The sequence below is a fragment of the Cheilinus undulatus genome, linkage group 14 (assembly GCF_018320785.1).
Source record: "Cheilinus undulatus linkage group 14, ASM1832078v1, whole genome shotgun sequence".
NCBI classification, from domain to species: Eukaryota; Metazoa; Chordata; class Actinopteri; order Labriformes; family Labridae; genus Cheilinus; species Cheilinus undulatus.
In genome coordinates this window covers 35,579,895-35,599,756 of record NC_054878.1, presented here as the reverse complement: position 1 = coordinate 35,599,756, position 19,862 = coordinate 35,579,895, and the positions used below count along the sequence as shown (strand labels likewise).

The 19,862-nt window shown below is 39.7% G+C and overlaps 1 protein-coding gene across 10 annotated transcripts in view; it reads right to left on the bottom strand.

Annotated features, from left to right (window-relative positions):
- lama2 (laminin, alpha 2) overlaps window positions 1-19,862 on the bottom strand; it is a 356,517-nt gene that overhangs the window by 100,007 nt on the left and 236,648 nt on the right. For all 10 annotated transcript variants that reach the window (XM_041805224.1, XM_041805230.1, XM_041805228.1 and 7 more), the window contains 5 exons: window positions 9,568-9,744; window positions 9,299-9,484; window positions 8,935-9,053; window positions 5,931-6,048; window positions 2,978-3,130 (listed from right to left, as the gene is read on the bottom strand). In XM_041805224.1, the coding sequence (XP_041661158.1) occupies window positions 2,978-3,130; window positions 5,931-6,048; window positions 8,935-9,053; window positions 9,299-9,484; window positions 9,568-9,744 (753 nt within the window). The remainder of the gene's footprint in view (window positions 1-2,977; window positions 3,131-5,930; window positions 6,049-8,934; window positions 9,054-9,298; window positions 9,485-9,567; window positions 9,745-19,862) is intronic.

Here is a 19,862-nt window from a genome sequence, read left to right as displayed (position 1 = left end):
AAAAGGCTGAAAGTAACCAACGGCTCACAACTGGCATGTGCAGATTTATCTCTCAAAGCCACCAGCTGGATTTACGGAGGACTTGCAGGCAAACAGACATTATCACGTCAACCATGAAGGTGGGCCATGTCTCTTTGTAAGAGTTTGCCATTTTTCACTTTTACAGGCTGAAGACTGCTGAAGATTCAGTGTGAACAAGAGAAAAAGCAAGATTTTACTCTGATTATGTTTTGCTGACAATCTTACAAGGCAACAAAGAACAAGTATGTAAGTAGGGCACTCTGGAGTTAAACTACAAATACCAGGGTGAAAAGCTAAAATGCTAATAATGCCAGACTGATGGCTTTTGAGTTGTACATTTGCTTAAATACAGTGGGTTTCAGTATCTTGTTTGATTAGCACTGGAAAGACACCAGACAATCTCGTCATGTCTCACTGTTAAAACAACATGATATGTTTCCAGCTACATCAGACACCAGCAAATATTAGCATTCAGCAAATAAGCTCTGAAGTGGCTAAAAGCTAACACTACTTTGGTTGTATTTTACACCCTTAATGAGAATCTTGAGGAAAATTAGCTATTATCAATATCAATATTAACAGCTACTTAGATGCTTGCATAAGTAACTGTTTGATAAAAGTCTTCTGAAAGCCTGCAAATAGTTGAATTTGAGCATTTGGTCTTGTCTAAGTAAGCTTGCACTTTCACTTTGAGACCTTACGGTGTTCATTATCAATACAGGTAATATTCATATATTCCTAGTAACTGATTAGTTGCTAGCTATGCCAGACAACAGCTATATTTAGCATTAAGAAACCCTCTGGCTAATTAAACACTTAAAAGAGGTGCAACTTCCTAGCTAAGGGAATGTAAGCTAGGAAGTGGTTGAATACTAACATTAGTAGTTGTGTATAGTGTATTAAATGTATTATTTTACTGAACACATAGGCTATTGCCTGATTTCTATTCAGATATATGTATTTAATGAAATCAATGTAACTAATAAGCTGCTGGCAACAGAAAAAGGCAGAAGAAAGGCAGCGACAATTAGCTGACACTACAGCGGTTTCAAGTGGCGGGAGGCTTCATTACAGTTTAAAAGAGCATTAGACTTGGATTTCAAGGCTGTGGTTATGAAAAAATGATGGGTAATTAGTAGGGCTGTCAAGATTAATCAATAACCAGACTCCATGTCTGTCATCAGGCAAATCCATCTTGAAAAGCTCCAATCCACAATGTTCGTGCCGAACAGAACGCTGTTCAGACCAATCAGCGTCATTGGAGGAGAATGAGGCGGTAGCTATGGGTAGGGTTTAGTTGTACTCAAAACCATTTGCAATGGCTGCCTCCTGTGCAGTGATTAGCTTGGATACAGCTCTAGCATAGCGTCAATTTTACCGGAACATGACTACATTTCTGCATGAAAAAAAGAATAAATACAACACTGAAAGCTTTTAATCATGTGGAAGATGTTTTTGCTCTTCTGCCAACCTGCCTCAGCATGAGTTTGTGATAGTTATGGGAGGAAAGGTATAGTTGTTGTGTCAATGGGTATATACAATGGCTGTTAGTGGAAGGATCAGCCGAGACTCAGCCACAGTGGCTGTTTTGTCAGAACTGGACATTATTTCTTTATCAAAACAAGGGCAGAGAGCAAAACTGAAAGCTTTTAATTATGGAAAATAGTGTTTTTGCACTTCTCCCAGTTTGCTTCGCCATGAGTTTGCGATCGTTACGAGTTGGGACTGCCGGTTGATCCAATGGCTGCTGCAGCGGAAGCCACTAGGTTGGATGTAGCTGTAGCAGTAGCCTCAGACTGGACCACATTTATTTCTAAAACAAGAGCTAAGAGCCACACAGAAGGCTTGGCATCAGTATTATTCACCGAGAAGCTCCACCATAAACAATCTACAGCAGCGGTTGCTTACAACATCATCTTGTCTTGTCACTCTGATTGATTTGTCACAAATGTGACAGACAGAATGTTCCTTCAGTCACCTTCCAAGGATTTTTTTGAAAAGCCCTGCCCTTCCCAAATGTTTTCTATGGGAGTTTTCCCAAATGAATGTGAAACATATCCATGCAATGAATACTTCAACAGTCAATTTGGCATGTCAGGTTATTTTTTTCTTTAAGATCCATAACAAGTTCCTTTTTTGATGGTTGAGATCATGTTTAAAATTTTGCTTTAGTTTAAGACAGTAAAAAAATAATGGTGGCATTTAAAATGTGATAACAAGAGTGTGATCAACAGCAGAAATTCTAAGATTAATCAGGATTAAAAATTGTACTCTTTTGACAGCCCTAGCAATTACTTTATCCAACTTAGAAATCTTGCACTGGCTAATTTGGTACATGACTTTAACCGTTTAAATATTCGCTGTTGTCTCAAAGGACATTACATTTGTGACTGAACTTGTATATAACTAGATGCCCCTTCAAATATCCATCATTAGTTTTCTTTTCAGCTGCTGATCTATAGGGAAAGTGTCAATGGTCCAATATTCTACAGTCCCTCCAACTTAAAAAACTGTATTATTGCAATTAGTGCAAAAAACAAAAATGAAGCTGGTTAAAGGCATCACAACTCAAAAGTGATATGACAGGAAATGGCTGCTCTTGATATGAGGTGAATTCTGCTGTTTGTCTGATAATAACTTTTGAATAAATTCTGTGTTAAACCAAAAGGGATCACCTTTTCCCTTCTTTCTAAAAGCAGGGAAGTAGCTTTGGGTCACATCCAGGGGAGAGGAAATTACACAAAATATGAATAAGCCCCAGCTCGTTAATTATTGCAGGGCTAATTACAGGACCTGACATTCCTTTCCGACACACATACACACACTTCACCTCCCCAGCCCCACCCCCACCCCCACCTAACTTGCCTTCAGAAGCTACCTGGCATATGGCTGAATGAGGGTCTCCAGTGGCAGAGCAAGCATGCACACACATAGACACACATGCTCTCTCATTTACCTGGCATATGGATGTCTCAGGGTCACAGGTGGAAGAGTGCCCACTGCATTGGCACTGAACACAGCTGCCCATGCCGGCAGCGGTGGGCACACTGGACACTGGAACAGGTGCATGAGAGCCAGCACGGAGACGGTAAAAACCTGCAGCGCACTCCTACACAGAGAGAAGGGGAGAGAAAGGAAAACAAGGGAGATGGAAAATGGTGGAAAGGAAAGAAATCTAAGTTAAGTTTTGGTTGCACAGGTTCCCATAAAATGTTATTTATGATACTGGAAAACACTCTCAACAACCAGGCAAATGGACCTGTATAATTATCCTAAGTGTTATTTCTCTGGGCAACTGTTGACCACTTTCTCTTTCACACGTTTGCACACAATTAAGAGGTACTCCCTTCAGTAACTTCTGAGTACACACATGCAACATACTGCCTCGCACACATACAGAGACATGCAAGGTAGCTCGCTCTCCCTCTCTCTCCTGTTCAGTAATAATTAATGGAGTCCATTTAAAGAGCCATCTGTTCCCTCTGCTAGCGCTAAACGCCCGTTTAAAAATACTTTATTAACAACGACGGCAGCTACAAATAGAATGGCCATCTGTCAGCCGAGGCCTCTACGACCTAAACATTTCAAGTTTAGCTACCGTTTGCTTTTTGGCTTCCATTTGGCACTTTTTCAGCAGTATCTGTAGCTCCTAAATTATTTACATGGCTCATTTTTTCTAGCATTATAAATGGCTGCTCCTCCAAACGACAAGTAGCAGGCAACAAAGTGAAACAGAGGTTGAAAAATATAGTTAAAAGTTTGCCTGCAATTCCTATATTCCTTTGAGATTAGCACAATAATATCTAAATGAGTCTCAGGCGCTGCCATCCAGAGGAATTGCCCCAAACTGTTGCCTCTGTGTATCATAAGCTGTCTTCACAAAATCCTCATTAAACTAAAGATTGAGTCACTGCTATATGCTTTCTGTGGCTTACGAGAAGGGCTGGACGCAGCTGAAAGTCAATTGCTTTGACAAAATCACAGCTGAGTGGAAGAGACGCTCAGCGAGGCTTAATCCTAGCAAAGCAAAGCAAAAAAAAAGTCAAATAAAAAAACAGGAGGCTGAAAAGCAGCACAAAGGCTTAAAACTTGGTACTACATGTAAATTGGAAACTTGTGAGATACTATTGAAAGCAGAGTGTGTGACCTCCATGTTTACATTTTCTCCCTCAGTGTGAAGGCTGCACACAAAAAAGGCTTTGATTCCTCTGTGCACTTAGAGTTCAGCTTTCTGTAATTATTAAAGTTAAATTCAAAATGTTGGCTTTCATGCATTGTATTCACACAGCAACCAATTTCCTCTTACAATACACTCAGGGTTAAACTCAAATGCAGTTATTATGTCGCCCCGCTCTGTGTCAGATTTGTACTTCATATTTTTAAAAATCTGTAAAAACAGGACATGAAGACGTGGAGGAACATTAAAACATATGTTATGTAAAACAACTTATTTGAATGATGGATTTTTCTGATTCTTGTGGGGATTGTGGACAGGCAGGAGCACATACTGCATTTTTGTAAGAAAAGCCTGAAGAAGTGTATTTTGCATTATATGTCCTCTTTAAAAGGACCGCTGCTTTGAGAGAATGAACTTCGATTGACTGTGAGAGATAGGAGAGCAAAATTGAAATCAGCTATTTGTATGACTTCCTTGACCTGCATGAACTAACGCTGAGCTTTATTCATTTTAATGTGATTTTCTGACAATGACGCAGAATTAACTTTGCTGACATAACAACATCATGATGCAGATTTGTAAAAAGTCAAGCTTTGTCATGCCTCCAATTGTTTTTTTTTAATCCATTAAGTGCAATGCGCAATAGGATCTGCATGATGCTAGAATTGGCAAGTATTTGCTTAAAAGTTAAATTGGTATCGGCGCGCCGGTAGTCGAGTGGTTAAGGCGCACGCCATATACGCAGGCGACCCGGGTTCGAATCCGGCCCGTGGCACTATTTCCTGCATGTCTCTCCCCGCTCTCCTCCCCGTTTCCAATTCTATCCACTGTCCTATCTAATAAAGGTAAAAAAGGCCAAAAATAAATCTTAAAAAAAAAAAAAAAAAAAAGTTAAATTGGTATCAGCAGATTGATCAATTTCTGCCACACACTCAATAGGGCTGATCCTGAGCCCTATACAACATAGATGAAGCAACATAAAACAATTACCAGACTGTCTACCTCCTTGCTCCTCTCTCAGCTCTGTTTGACTCAGCCTCTCTCTTCTAAGGAGACACTTGGTGTTCTTTACAATAAAATAGGTGTGAATATACCCTTATGAGTATCTGCCAAATTCAGCCTGGACACATCAGCATATCTGATAATGGTCAAAATCCTATCTTAATCCTTTCTGATGTGTTTCAGTAGGGATTTTTGCTAATTTATGGCTGTGTAAGCTTACTAAGACTAATGTTTGCTAGCTACTTAACGAATATATGTGCAAACAGCAGCTGACACCAGCTGACAGTAATGTCTGCTTGAAATCAATAGAAAAGTTTATAGTATTTGTGAATTCACAGATAAGCAAATAATTTAGAAGCTTAAATATAGTGTGCTTTCTCTCAGATTTTCACTTCTGTACTTACAATTACTGTTTAAACCAAAGTGAGACAAATTACTTTTTACAATTTTGCCAATGTTTTAATTGTAACAAAATTTGCAAGAAAACAGCAGCTGGACTGCATTCATTTCCCATCCTGAGCCTGAAGTCAGAGAACATGTGCTGCTGTGTCAGTTTGATGAATTTCAGTTAATTCTTTTCCTTTAAACACATTATTTCACAAATGGTGCCAGTGAGTTTAGGAAACCTTTTACTCTAAAATTGTTTTTATATTCTCAACATTCTTCAAGTGTCTCCTTATTTCCTCCAACATTCTGACATGTGTATTTTGATGTTTGATCCAGCACTTACCTCACAGGAGAGTCCAGAATATCCAATTGGACAGTCACACTTCTCTATCTGATGTGCTGTCTCACTCTCTTTGGTTGGTGTACCTTCCTCAGCCACTGTCAGACTGATTTCTGAAATTCTAGGGCAGAGATACATCAGCAGTTAATAAGTTAACAGCACTATTACATTTCCTTACAACTTCATAAACATATACTGCGGAATCTATCAACTAGAAGACCTTTGGCAGGGACCACATTAGACATTGGACATGGGTGTTGGGGGCCAGAAGTCCTCCCCAGAGACTTCTTTGAATGATCAAAATCTGTTTTGATGATATTTGTTCTCTCTTGGCAACTTATTTACTTTCAAAATATACATCTTAATCACTAAAATAATTTCTGACCTCATATTTGATGCACATTTACAATGACTATATCTTGAGGCCCCTTGGAGTGTAAAGCCTTAGGCAGTTGCCTGAGTCTGTTGCTCTTGGTACATGATGTGGGTATCTGCAGAAGCTCTGAGCAGCCTTTTGCTCCAAGATCCATAAATCCTGTGATGTTAGGGATACTGTAAAATCCAATGTAGAAGCTTCACTTTAATATCTATTTTTTGTCTACAAAGATTGCCATAGCATATACCAGGGTGGCTTACTGTATAAACTAGTATAAAGTGCAAAAACAAACACCTAATTCACACCATTCACTGTGTACTGTAAACGGCTGCTTCATTGTTCAGAGGATGCTGGCATACATAACAACACTGACTAGATGGGCAAGGTTTAATGACAATTTTTAACATTTTTTCGTCCTTGTAAGGTCTTAATTTGGCATACAAAGAAAATGGGAAGAGTTACCATTACTGTTGAAAACTGGTTTGATTGGAAAGTCAAACTAGCACCAGCCAATAAGCCAGTAAGGACAACAAGAGACAGGTGAATGAAGGCAAAGTCACGTGTGCTGTGAGTCTGTGTCACATTGATCACAAAAGGTTGAGGGCTCAATTACTGCATTGTAGGAAGGTTTAAACCTTTAAGACTGTGAATTACCCACTGAGGGAACTTACACTCTGGATTTTACAACAAGTCAATGGCTTTTGTGCATTTAAACTTCTTTTCTCAACTGTTAGATTCACACCCTGGTGACCATACTGGCTCTACATTTACTCTACTCTACTCTACTTGGTACTAATATACCATTAAAAGTAATTATCTATTAAAGCCAGCTTGCAGTGCCCCTTTAAGGAGAGCATGCTACACACCCCTACAGACGGGTAAAGTTGCTACATGCAATTTAACATATTTTAGGTCAAAACAGTCCAGAAATCAATTTTGGCTTAAATGTACTCCATTCAGAAAAATGTTGAAGCATTTTGTTTTTCCTCCAGAAGGTCTCTGTGTTTGGCACTAGGGTTAGGGTGCATGTTGGCCTCTGCCAGGGCTGTCCCTTATCTCAGATTCTGTTTTTCCTGAACAAAATCTCAATGCACAGTTGGAGGAAGGAGGAGGGCTTCCAGTTCAGGGACCTCAGATTTCCGGCTCAGCTTTTTGCAGACGATGTGGTTCTGTTGGCTTCTTCTACCAGGGACCTCCAGCAGGCATTGGAGCAGTTTGTAGCTGAGTGCACAACGGCCGGTATGAGAGTCAACACCTCCAAGTCCAAGGTCATGGTTCTCTGCCAGAAAACAGATTGCTAAATCCGTTCGCAAAGGAGAGAGGGTAGAATGGACCAGAAGACTGACAGGCGGATTGATGCTGCAGACGTTGTACCAGACTGTTGTTGTGTAGAGGGAGCTGAGCCTGAAGGTAAAGCTCTCAAGTTACCGGTTGATCTTCATCCCAACCCTCACCTATGGTCATGAGTTCTGGGTAAAGAGCAAAAGAATGAGATCCTGAGTTTGAGTAACCTTGCAAAGCAGATGGATACGCCTGTTTCCTTGTTTTTCAATGGCGAATCCATCTTGCAAAACTCCCATCTGAACCGTTTGGGCTCGGTTTGAAAGTGACAGGACCAATCAACGACGAGGGGCAGTACTTCAGGCACAGCAGAGTTGTGACGTAAACAAGCAGCAGCAAGAGCTGGTGCAGTTATGGAGGAAGAGATTAGCATGGATTTGCTAAAGCGCAAGTTTTATCAGCGCTTGACATTATTTCTTTGTTAAAAGAAGAACAAAGAACAGCAGTGAGCTGTTTTCTTTTCAAAAACGACAAAAGTCGAGTACTTACATGTCTATAGTCGCAATGTTTCACGTTATTCCTGAGTAGCTGTGCACGTGCAGCTTGATAGTGGCTACGTCACGTGCTTTGTTGCTCCGATTGGTCCGTAGAGATGTGACAGACAGAAAGTTCATCCAATCACACTCCGAGTTTTTTTCAAAGCCTCTGCCTTTTCTCAAACATTTCCTGTTGAAGCTTTCCCAGATGGATGTGCGAAACAAATCCATCTGGTGTGTCAGGTTAGAGTTTGAGTGGTCAGAATAAAAAGAAAAAAAAAGAATCGGAATCCCCAGGCAGAGAAGAAAAAATGTTGCTGTGGAGAGAGATTTCTAGGTTGACTTGCTTAGCCAGCTGCCTCCACAACCTGCCCCTCAGATAAGTGGAAAAAAAAGGTGGATGGATGGCATAAGCCATCAAAATATCCCTTTAAACTCAAGTTGCATCCTTGTCTTTCACATTTTCGTTCCCAAAGTTTTCTTTAAGGTTTTTCCTAGTTTATTAAAAGAAGTCTGGAAGCTGACATTCAAAAAAACTTGCATTTTATCATGTCAAGATAAGAAAAATGTATTTGAACACAGTCTGTGAAATCAGAAGAGAACTGTGATGATTATTAGCAGCAGGCTGCTTCATTTCATGTAAATATGCTTTTGCTGAGATTATTTACATTTCACCTTGATAAAAATGAAAAGTGAAGGTTTTCCCCACAGGTCATCCTTGATTCAGCTATCAAATTGAATATTTAATAGTGGACCAGACTGTGCGGAGGTGAATGCCACTGTGTTTGTGCGTGTGTGTGTGTGTGTGTTTTACCGGCTGTGTCTCATCAAGTTGCCATGCGATGCCTTAATTAGGATGTAGTCCACATAGAACAAAACATCCATGAAGTCCTCTCGAGTCATGGACCGGCCATCTGCGTACTTCCACTCATGCTGCTCACACACACATCCACACACAGACACCGGCACTTAATACACTGACAAATCAATTTCACCACTGCAGTTTGTTGCTGATGTAATAGACCCTGTTGGTATCGACTGACAGAGCTTGTAAATCTATATTCTGCTCAGAGCCCTTTCTTTTGTGGGTTGTATTTAAGAGAAGACATTTTTTCTGAAACTCAAATATAACTTTCATTATTTTTTGATGTACGGTTTCATCCAAAGCATTACCGCACCTCTGTCATGTCGATCTCATGGCGGGTCAGCTGACCAATCTGGATTCCTGGTATGTGGCGTGTAATCATGATGTTATGGTTAGGACCGCCTTTGATGATGACTTGAGGCTCATAGGAGGAAGGACCAGTCTCTTCTCTAGCCTCATAGTAGACTGCATATTTCAGCTGACCACCATATGCTGTGATCTGAACAGATGCAGAAAATACACTATGCTTTCACAAAAATATTTAGTAAAACACAAGGAAAAGAAAAAGATTATCTGACTTACCATAGAGCCTCTGAACTGCTCAGGCAGCCTCCAGTAGTACGGTTCAGAAAGAGTCGAAGTGACCAGTTCTGTATGAGCGAGGATCTCAGGATGTTGGAAGCTCACTCCTCTCCTTGTCTCTTTAGTGTTGGATTTATCCACCAGGGGGAGCACTGTCTGCTCAGGCTTCAGCGTTAACTAGAACACACAATGATAACAGCAGTGTTAATGTGCTATTCATTTACATCAATCCAAAGAACTGAATATTAGATTTTAGAACCTGTTCAAACTTAAGTAAAGAAGCCCAGACTGGACATTCAGTTATACATTCAATTAACTTAGTTTTCCCATTATTTCACGTGATTTCCGGTTGTTGTCATCAGATTTTAACTCCATTATTTTGTGTCCCCAGAGCTGCACAAAACAAACAAAGCCAGTTTTGACAGCTTGGCACGTCGTGGCCTGATCAATGGAAATGATTGGTGTAGTTCAGAGATTCCCAAACATTTTCCTCAGAGCAGGGGGCAGCATCTATGCAATTGTCTCACTCCAATAAAATGGCTCTTCACATTCACATTTTCTTACCAAAAGCCCACTGTATAAACTATTTAACTTGTGTTTTATCATGATTTTACATAACATTTGCCAATTTAATGTTGTCAACCTTAAAGGAGACCAAGCCTTTTAGATCCTGAGATCTTTGCCCCCCCCCCCCCCCCCCCAGGTTGGGAACCACTGGTCTACTTTGTACATCACCAGGAAGTTCTCCTGACATCTGAAGGAAACACGCTTTGATATCAAGACATAATGACATGAATTAATCCCTCATATTAGAAAAAGCAGCTATAATAAGCCAAGATATCTTGAGAAATAAGCTGAGACATTTTGCAAACAATTACAATTAAATAATATCAGAGGAGTATCAGTGCTGTTGTCAAGAGATTAAAAAAATGTGGAGAGTAAAGTGAATGTCAAGATTTTCAGTGTGGTATAAGCAGATGAAAAAATATAAAAAATGCTCTGGTTGTCTTTGAAAACGGAAGGTAATTTTTATCCATCCATTGCCTATGTCACTTTTCCCATTTGGAGCAATTGGGGGCTGGAGCCAATCACAGCTGCCATTGGAAGAGAGGAAGGAGTGATGTACAGAAAGCAACAACCAGGCACGCTTACACCTATTCAGAGTCACCAGTTGACCTAATGAGAGTGTCTTTAGTTCGTGGGAGGAAGCTAGAGGATGCACACATGCAAACTGGACTGCTCATCAGATTTATAGAAATAAATCCTATCTCTCTCTTAAAGCTCTTAAACATCTTACTTCTGCAACCTCTTCACTTTTACTTGATTATGGTCATGTTCTGTGTATGACTGCTTCATAATTATCTACAGTCTTTGAATGACTGTGCTCTGAGGTTTGTCACTGGTTGTAGTCACCTCACTCATCACTTTGAACTCCATTCTAACTCTAAGTGGCTTTCTCTGAGGGCTCGCAGGTATACTCTTTCTCTCCATACAAGACTCTTCTTGGCTTGATTCCCCCTCTTCTTCAAAGAACTAAAAGCCACTATGTCTTGAGTTCTAGGGATATTTTCCATCCGCTTGTTCCTTGTGTAAGGACTGAATTGGGGAAAAGAGCGTTCAGTTTGCCGCCTCCTCTGCATGGAATACTCTTCAGACTGATTTCTGCTCCATCTTAAAGGACAGACACTGTAAGACCATGGAACAGTGCCTATGCTCTCAAATTGTTACAGTGATTCAATTTTCTGCACTTTATTTGTGAAGTAGATTGATGTTTTCTAAATTATTGTTGGTTTTAACTTACTCTTCGTAATCTGTCACTGGAATATGCTTGTATAATATGACATGCTGCTGAGCTCTTGGCCAAGTCACCCTGGTGAAAGAGATCTCAAATTCAGTGAGTCTTCATCTGGTGAAATAAAGACTAAATACAAATGAAAAAACTCCAACATGATTGGAATTTGAACCGGGAATCTTCTTGCTGTGAGATGACAGTGAAAACACAGCACCACTGTACGGCCCAGGGAGAATGTCAACTTTTCTCAAACCCTGATAAAGGCCTCTGTGGTCAAAACATGTTGGTTTTAGCGGCAGCTTTGAATGCTTTAGGCTGGCCACACACAAGAGGATTCTATAAATGCAGGAGATCACAGACACTGACAGCTTTTAATCATAGAATCCACTGAACACAAACTCTAAAAAACTCGGCTCAACCATGATACCACAAACATCTATGATCATAGAAGGAAGATTTCACACACATAAAATCTCATAGAAACTTGCGTGTTCAAATGTGACTTCAAATAAATCCAACACAAAAGACAATCGAAATCCTTGGCTGGAGTTTCTGGCATGCATTACATTTGCAGCACAACCAAACATGAGGAAAATAAAGGTGAAATCCTGGCTGAAATTATGGTTATGTTTCTGTAAAAGTCAGAAATATCTGATTGGTGACACTCCCTGGTCTACTTGCTCTTATAAGTTGTTGTAAGTATTCTTATAGAGGCAGGACAGCCCAGAATCACAAATATCAAACATGTTGGATATTTTTGTTTCAGGAGGCTCTGATGCAATTGAGAACAGTAAAATAATCATGTGGACACCACACACTTGGGGATCAAGCTAGACATAGCTAGAAATAAGACTCACCTAGGGTCACACTGTGATCATCAGTGAGGGGAAATCTGGTCTAAACTTGGGCTTTAAACTGAGCGGTGTGTCTGTATAATGAAGGCCTTTTTAACTTTTTCCTCCCTCCTGCTTGGACTGCCTGATTCCCTCTTGTTTTGTAAATAAGTTGAGAGATAAACTTAATGTGATTAAGGAGGTAAGGATTTAGGTTAGGTACTGTTAGACCAGTCTGGACACCATAACACAGACTTAGTTACCTGACACCCAGGTATCATGGCTGCCTTTCTTTCTTCATCAATCACAAAGTTTTCTCTTCTTCTTGCCTCCTAATGATGCAGACTCAACAGACCTTCACTCTCACTGTGTGTTCTCAAACTTCAGCACACATTGATTTCTAATGGATTTTGTCTGTTGCTCCCATCTTGTTACAGGAAACTTTTGTATCTTTAGTCTCGTTCCTTGGTGTCTTGTGTTATCTGTGGGCTCAGAGGATTGTGGAAATAATGAGGATGGGTCTCAAAACTGGAGAATGAAAGCTCCTTTTATGTAAACGTTTGATTGAAGCATGATTAGATAAGATTTCTTCTTGTCTCCTCTTGCTGTCACAGCATACTTGGGAAAATATCAAACTTTACGCAGAAACTATTGCTCATGAAATCTGAAAACTTGAATTCTGGTTAGGGACAATTACCCGTTACCAAATAGATGATCATCTTTATTCTTCTGGGGATTCTGATGGTTTAGAAAAACAAACCTGTTGTTCGTAATGAAAGCTGTGAAAGAAAAACACCTACACAAACTCAGATTTCATATAGCAAAAACTACACAGTTTAATGTATACTGCATGTATAGTGTGATCTTTTTAAGATGCAAACATGCATGAGAAAATGAAAAAAATGTTTGAGTTTTAAAAGCAGCTTTGTCCATAGCTGTGGTTTATTACACTGGCAGTGCTCATTTCTAATACAAAGCCTGTACCCTCAGTGTAAAACACCCTCAGCGTCAGCTGTTTGCAGCACTCACAGCTCTCAGTTGAAAAAGTTCAACTTTTTAAACAGGGCCATGTAGGGTTTTCAGGTCTATGTGCCAGCACAACAGCCAATCAAAATTAGTCCACATAACAGCCCAATGCTGGAAATCAAAATCAGCCTGTAAAACCTCTGCCTCACTACATATACAGTGCTTAACAAATTTATCAGACCACCTGTCATATTTGTCTCAAAGACCATCCAGCATCATGAAGTGCTTTAATGCGGACTCTTTCATTTTCAGTGAGCTCTCCACGTTTTACCATTTTGAACAGGAATGAGGGATTTCAAACTGAATTCACCCAAATTTGAGCCAGCCCATTGGGCTTCTCTGAGAAGTCAGAAATTAATCAAGCACAACATTCAACCACTAAACCTCATTTTTCTGTTCAGGAATGCAAGTAAATAACTATAATTTGACATATTAATCAAGAAATATTAATGTGCTTTATTATTTTGTCAGTATTTTGGTAAATCAGTAAATTTGAAAATTCACAGATAACACTAATAATTATATTTTAGCATTAAAAAATATCATTTTGGTTAAAGAGCTTCTATATATTGGTGTATTAACCATTGCAGAAACATAAAAAATGATTTTGGTAATTACCAATGCTGTTAATTTAGGGCAGCTGTGGCATAAACCTTACTTTGGTTAGGGTTACGGTTGTCTAATAAATTTGTTAAGCACTGTATAACCGGTATGTTGCTGTTGCAATCATTGTCAAATGTATTGCATTATTTACAAAACAGCACAGTTTGTGGCCAGTAAAAACCAGTAACGGAAGCAGTTTCCATCATACAGTTTAATCTGGTTCTAAATCTGGTTCAAAACATTTGATGATCTGTATAAAAAAAGGAGTGTCATCATTCTTTGTGTAATTGTCATGGAAGTTCACTCTACCCACAAGCCATTTCTTTCGTTTCCTCCAAATAAGACACTTTATCCAGAAACAGTTTACACACTTGGACAAAAACGGCTGATATCTGTCATCTATGAAAAAATTGCCCTCCTGAGTTCACAATCCATTATACAACTTAAAGATATATGGGGACATGATGCTGGTTAGAGACGCCGCTCCTTTCAAGTTTAAGGGAGCCAGTTGAGGTGGTCCGGGAATCTGATCAGGATGCCTCCATGGCGCCTTCTTGTGGAGGTCTTCTAGGCACATACTACTGGGAGGAGACCCCGGTGCAGGCCAAGAACTCACTGGAGGGATTTTATAGCTCATCTGGCCTGGGAGTGCCTTGGAATCCCTCAGAAGGAACTGGAAAGTGTTGCTGAGGAGAGGGATGTCTGGGTTGACTTGCGTTGTTTGCTGCCACCACAACCCGACCCCAAATAAACAGAAGAAGATGGATGGACTTGGTGACACATACTTCTGATAGTCGGTGGAGAGAAATATTAAAGCTGGTCCATTCATCTTCTATGTATATGTGCCAGGCACAGCCTCTTTCTTCCTGTTTTTCTTGAAATTAATATGTTATTTTTTCACATATTCCTCTACTAGTTTGCTTGCTCTGTGTTTACACTGTTTGCACAGCACTTCTTTGGCTTGTTAATGTATCACACAGGAGCTCAAACATTTTTACCCACGCCGATGAAATCGGCAGGGGGTTATGGAAAGGGTTCCGTATCTTTGTTTGTTTGTATGTGTACACGATAACTCGAGAACGGAAAGGCAGATCTTCACCAAACTTTCAGGGAATATTGGGATAGTGACAGAGAAGAATTGATTAGATTTTGGTGATGATCCACACACCCATTCGGTTTTTCTCGGACTTCGAAATTTTGAACACCATATAGTAATCAATGGGAGCGTGAGTTCCTTGGTGGCGCTGCTTAGGCGTGGGTCTGCCGCCTCAGACGGCCATTCTAGTTTGTAAATGTTTTTTTCCCCCACATAAACCCCTAACTCTCTAATATTTAGCTTTGTCACTATTTTGGAAAGGAGAGAATGCCCCACCCACTCAAGGATGCTGTGCGAAGTACAATTAAAGGTGAACCAATAGACTTTGCAAACCAAAGACAAGATTTTCTTGAGCTAAAAACCTTGAGATGGATATTGCCCCATGAAATTGATAGCAGAATCTTGTTTTCAGCTGTTTTCAACACCTTCAGACACTGTCTCACTGACACTTGCTGGTGAAACAGCAAGTGTCGAGGGAAGGAGGCAAAAGATAGGGAAGATGTGTCCAAAGAGAGCATTTTTTTAGGTCTGGAAATCTGCTCCACAAGTTAATGCAAAGACAAATACATGCTGTTGCATGTGAAAGTAGCCAAAACACTATTTTCTAATTCTTTTTAAGTATTTGACACTTGTGGTGCCACTCTGTCAGAAATGACTCAAACATGAGATAGTGAGAGGAAAATCCAACATTTTTTTTCTCATTTTCCCTGTTTCCCACTTGAAGTGTTGACATTTGAATATTGCTTGAATAATATCAGGGTTTATTATTGACTGTGGTTTGTGGTTGAGTGACTGATTTTAATACAGGTCTGTCTCCTTCCATCCTCTTCTCTTCCTCCGTCTGCTGCTGATGTCCAACAGTATTGATATGTTGATATTGTGTGAATAATTTTAAAGGCATTATGGAAAAGTGCTTTTTGATTGAATGGACTGAATCAGAAATCTATGAAGACACTATGGATGTATGAAGAAAAACACTGGCAGCATAATAAAGAGGCAGTAAAGAAGGGCAAGGGGCACTGTAAATATCTGTCCACAAATATAACATATAAAAGGTAAAGGGCAAGTTATTGAAAATTAAAAAAGTAAATAGAAATGCTCATATTACTGTAAGCATTTCTAAGTACTACTGTAAAAGTGTGCAACGAAAACTCAAATTCATAAAACACTGTAGCCAGTTTCATGTGTGGGTATTATGCTAGGTAGTTCTCTAGATGCAACAGACTCAGCTGATATCACGTTATCATGTTGTGACTTTGCAAAACTGCTCATGCTCTGTCAGTTTGCATGGGGATCGGGTGTGAACAGCCCATACAAGTCCAGCCACAAATTCTCCACTTGACTGAGGTCTGGGCTTTTGCTGAAGCTTGTAACTCCTTCAGAGTACTCATAGGTGTCTCAGTGGCCTCTCTCACTAGTCTTGTTCTTGTTTGTAAGGACAGTCTGATTTAGGCACATGTACAATATTCCTTCCATTTCTTGATGAGAGATTTAACTGAACTCTTGGGAAAGTTCAGTGCCTTCAAATTATTTTGTATTTAAACCTGGTTATACTTTTTTAATAACCTTTTTTCTGAGTTGCTTTGAGTGTTCTTTTGTATTCATGGTGTAATGGTAGTCAGGAATACTGATTATTTAGAGACTGGACCTTCCAGACGCAAGTGTCTTTACACTACAATCACTTGAGACACATTCACCGCACTCAAGGGATCCCCATTTCACTAACTGTGAGAATATTAGCACCAACTGGCTGACCTCTGTTGAATTATATCAGTCACTTGAATATTTACATTACTATTTGTTTACATTACTTTTCTTTTTATTAAATTGACATTACTTTGTAGAAATTTGTTTTCATTTTGACATTACAGAGGTTTATGTAAAAGAAATAATTTGGTCAGGAAAGCCAAAGTATGGCAGGTGAAATTGACATTGCATAGCCTGAGCCTGTGATGCTGTGACAACTAGGGGCCATGTAGTCATGTCTGCCTATAGAAATGGCTGGGCCCCTAAAAAGCTAACTTAATGATAAGATGTATTATTTTCTGTATTGTTGGTTTTCACATCATGAAGACACTTTAAACTAAGTATTACAAAAGAAAATTCTGCAATTTGCTGCCTAATAAGGAGAAAAATCTTGTGGAAATTATTTTCCTTTATCGGAATCTTATCAGCACTTCCATCTTATCTCAGCTATTCACTGAATTTATTGTATTATATCATTGTAAACTACCACAGCAGAAATAAAAAGAAGAAGAGTAGTACAATAATACAGAGTTTTATATCAGAGGTAGAAAACTAGAGAATATGTAATTCAGTGGGTGCCCCTCTCCCTTAACCTCCATGTAATCTGGTGCGGTGTCAGTTTGTGTATGTGTGTTTGTGTAAGTGTGATTACATGTGTGTCTTGTGTAGTGTGTGTGTGTGCTTGGTGTGGAGATATGCAGTGTCTGAGTGGAGTGTGTGTGGCAGCGTGTGTGTATGTCCCACTCTACTCAGTGTAATCTCACGATTCAGTGGTTCAGAGAAAATCTCCCTCTTTCCAATAAACTCTCCATTTTTTGTGTTTCTCTCTGACAAGACCCTCAACACCCACACTCACTATTCCCCCCCCCCCCCCCCTCCCTTTTTTCAACAATAAATGAAGTGAATGTTTGTTGTTCAAATGAAGCCTTTCGCCACACTCTGTCAGAGGGGAAATGCTATGGTTGCCAGGGAGACGCCAGTTTATCACAGATGGCTACTGTTCCTAAGACAAGTGGCCTTTATTAAAAACAGGCGGCCGCTCGACAAATGATGGCTAACTTGCTGTCTGACTATCTGATGGTGTCTGACACGCTTAAATACTTTTGCCTCTGACTCACACAGTGTCTGCTACGTCCATAAGGTATGTGTTTTCATGCATAGAGAAGCAGCTGATACATTTGAGCAAAAAGCTTAAATGTTTTCAGAGTTTTAACATGAGTTGAGTCAAGTGACTATCAAGCTTCTTCTACAACATTTCTGCCATGTTTTCTCAACGCCTTATGCAGCAAAAAAGTAAAAATTTGAATGAGCCTGTGATCATCCATGGAAATGATTAATGGAGACCATTACTGTTTCAACATTGGCATAAAGGAGGTCCAGTTGTAAGCAGCCAGTGTTCAAAATGTGTTGTCTCAGCAAGCAAACTGGCACTGACTAAAGCAAAAGTACAGCTTGAAGGATAGTATTCGTTATATTCAGGGGAACATCAGGGAAACCAAGTGAGAGTGGAAACAGGCAAAGTCACTCCTAACACAATAACTCCATCCATCTCTTAGATAAAGTTTAGTCATATTTAATGGGCCTTTTATTTTTGTTAAGTTACAGTTTCTTGGTATATTGTGCAGGAGTCTCTGAGTTTTCCCCCCTCATGTTTACAAAGTGCAATAAAGATTACTAGTGGTTTTAAATAAAGTTTAGGAGTGTTGTTCTATTGTGTTAATCTGTCTAAAACTGGACTTTAAAAGGCTGACATGTTAACATATTTGTCTTACTTAAATTGTACTAAGATGTTCTGGCACACCTAGATACCTGCAGTTGGGGGTTGATTTAATCTTCAATGTACACACCTCAAAATGTTCTGGGTATGCTCCACAGTAGAGGTGGGAGGCAAACCAGTATTAATACCATCACTGGTAAAACTTTTGCCACGGAATGGATTTCTGCAACAGTCATCGCCGGTTTAAATACCTGCGTTGTGCTGTGATGCATGCGTGAGGCATATCTGCTCCCACAGCTGGCGGAAAGAGTGAGTTGTGACACACAGCTCAGGCTGAGTCTAGTCAACAGCACGTTAAGCTCTAGCATTATGTGTAGCCAGGTAACTAACCGAATGTCAGGGACTCTTGCCGCTGTAACTTGGCACAGTTAGCAGGCAAAAACATGTGTTTTTTTCCTCTCAAAGTCTGACAACTGTACCGCAACAAAGTTAGTGAGCTGTCTCTGTCAGCCTGCCTGGGGCTGTAACACAAGCTAAGTGCTGCTTTGGCTGGTCTCAGAGCCCAGCGCTGCAGCTCTTCCTCTTACAATGGCATAAACAACCATTTAAAAGTCTATCTTAACTTATGACTTTCTTTTCTAAGTCCACAGTGAGTCAAAGATCCAGGCTGCGATGTTAAATGAGGTCAGAAAAGCTGCTGTAAACTAGCCGTATTCTCAGGTACGGCAGCCAAAGCTTAGCTAACTCGATGCTAAACACAATGCTTCCGTCAAGCTCTTCAAAATAAAAGTCTGCAGCTGTTATTTTTCTGAAATGCTTTTATTGTGAACGCCTTCACTAGGAAACATGTTCGAGTCATTAGCAGCTTAACACAACTCATCAGGTTAGAGATGAAATGCGAAACTTTGAGTGCAGTTAGAAGTAAACCTAGAGAGACTTAAAAAAAATAAAACATGTTTTCTTTGTTCCTCTACTTAGAGGTAAATTGAGTATGCCATCAAAGGTTTGTTTTAAGGAGAGAAGAGGGTTAATAACACTAGAATTTGGATTGAAAAGTATTATCTCTTTTAATTTTGTAATACAGTGATATAATACCGTTATTGTCAAAGGCAAGAAAAAAACACCGTGATATGATTTTTAGGCCATATCGCCCAGGCCTACTCCACGGTTCCTGTGGCAGGTTTTGAGCCCAAAGCTAAATAGCATCAATGTGTAAAAGAAAGCCAGGAAGAAGTATCAACATGGTGAATGCTACAGCGAGAACTTTGCATTTTTGGACAGACATTTGTTTTTTGTCAGCTGAGAAGTTAAGCATATTTCAGAATTTATGGAAGAAAAATGTGGATTTTTTTGGTACTTAACACAACAAGTCAACCAGAAGAGGATCGAATTGTATCAGGATGAAAAGAGTCATATTGTCACCTATCACAGTGAAATTGGACATACTTCTATCGAAGTGATTCTCTCCTGTGTTTGTGCTGG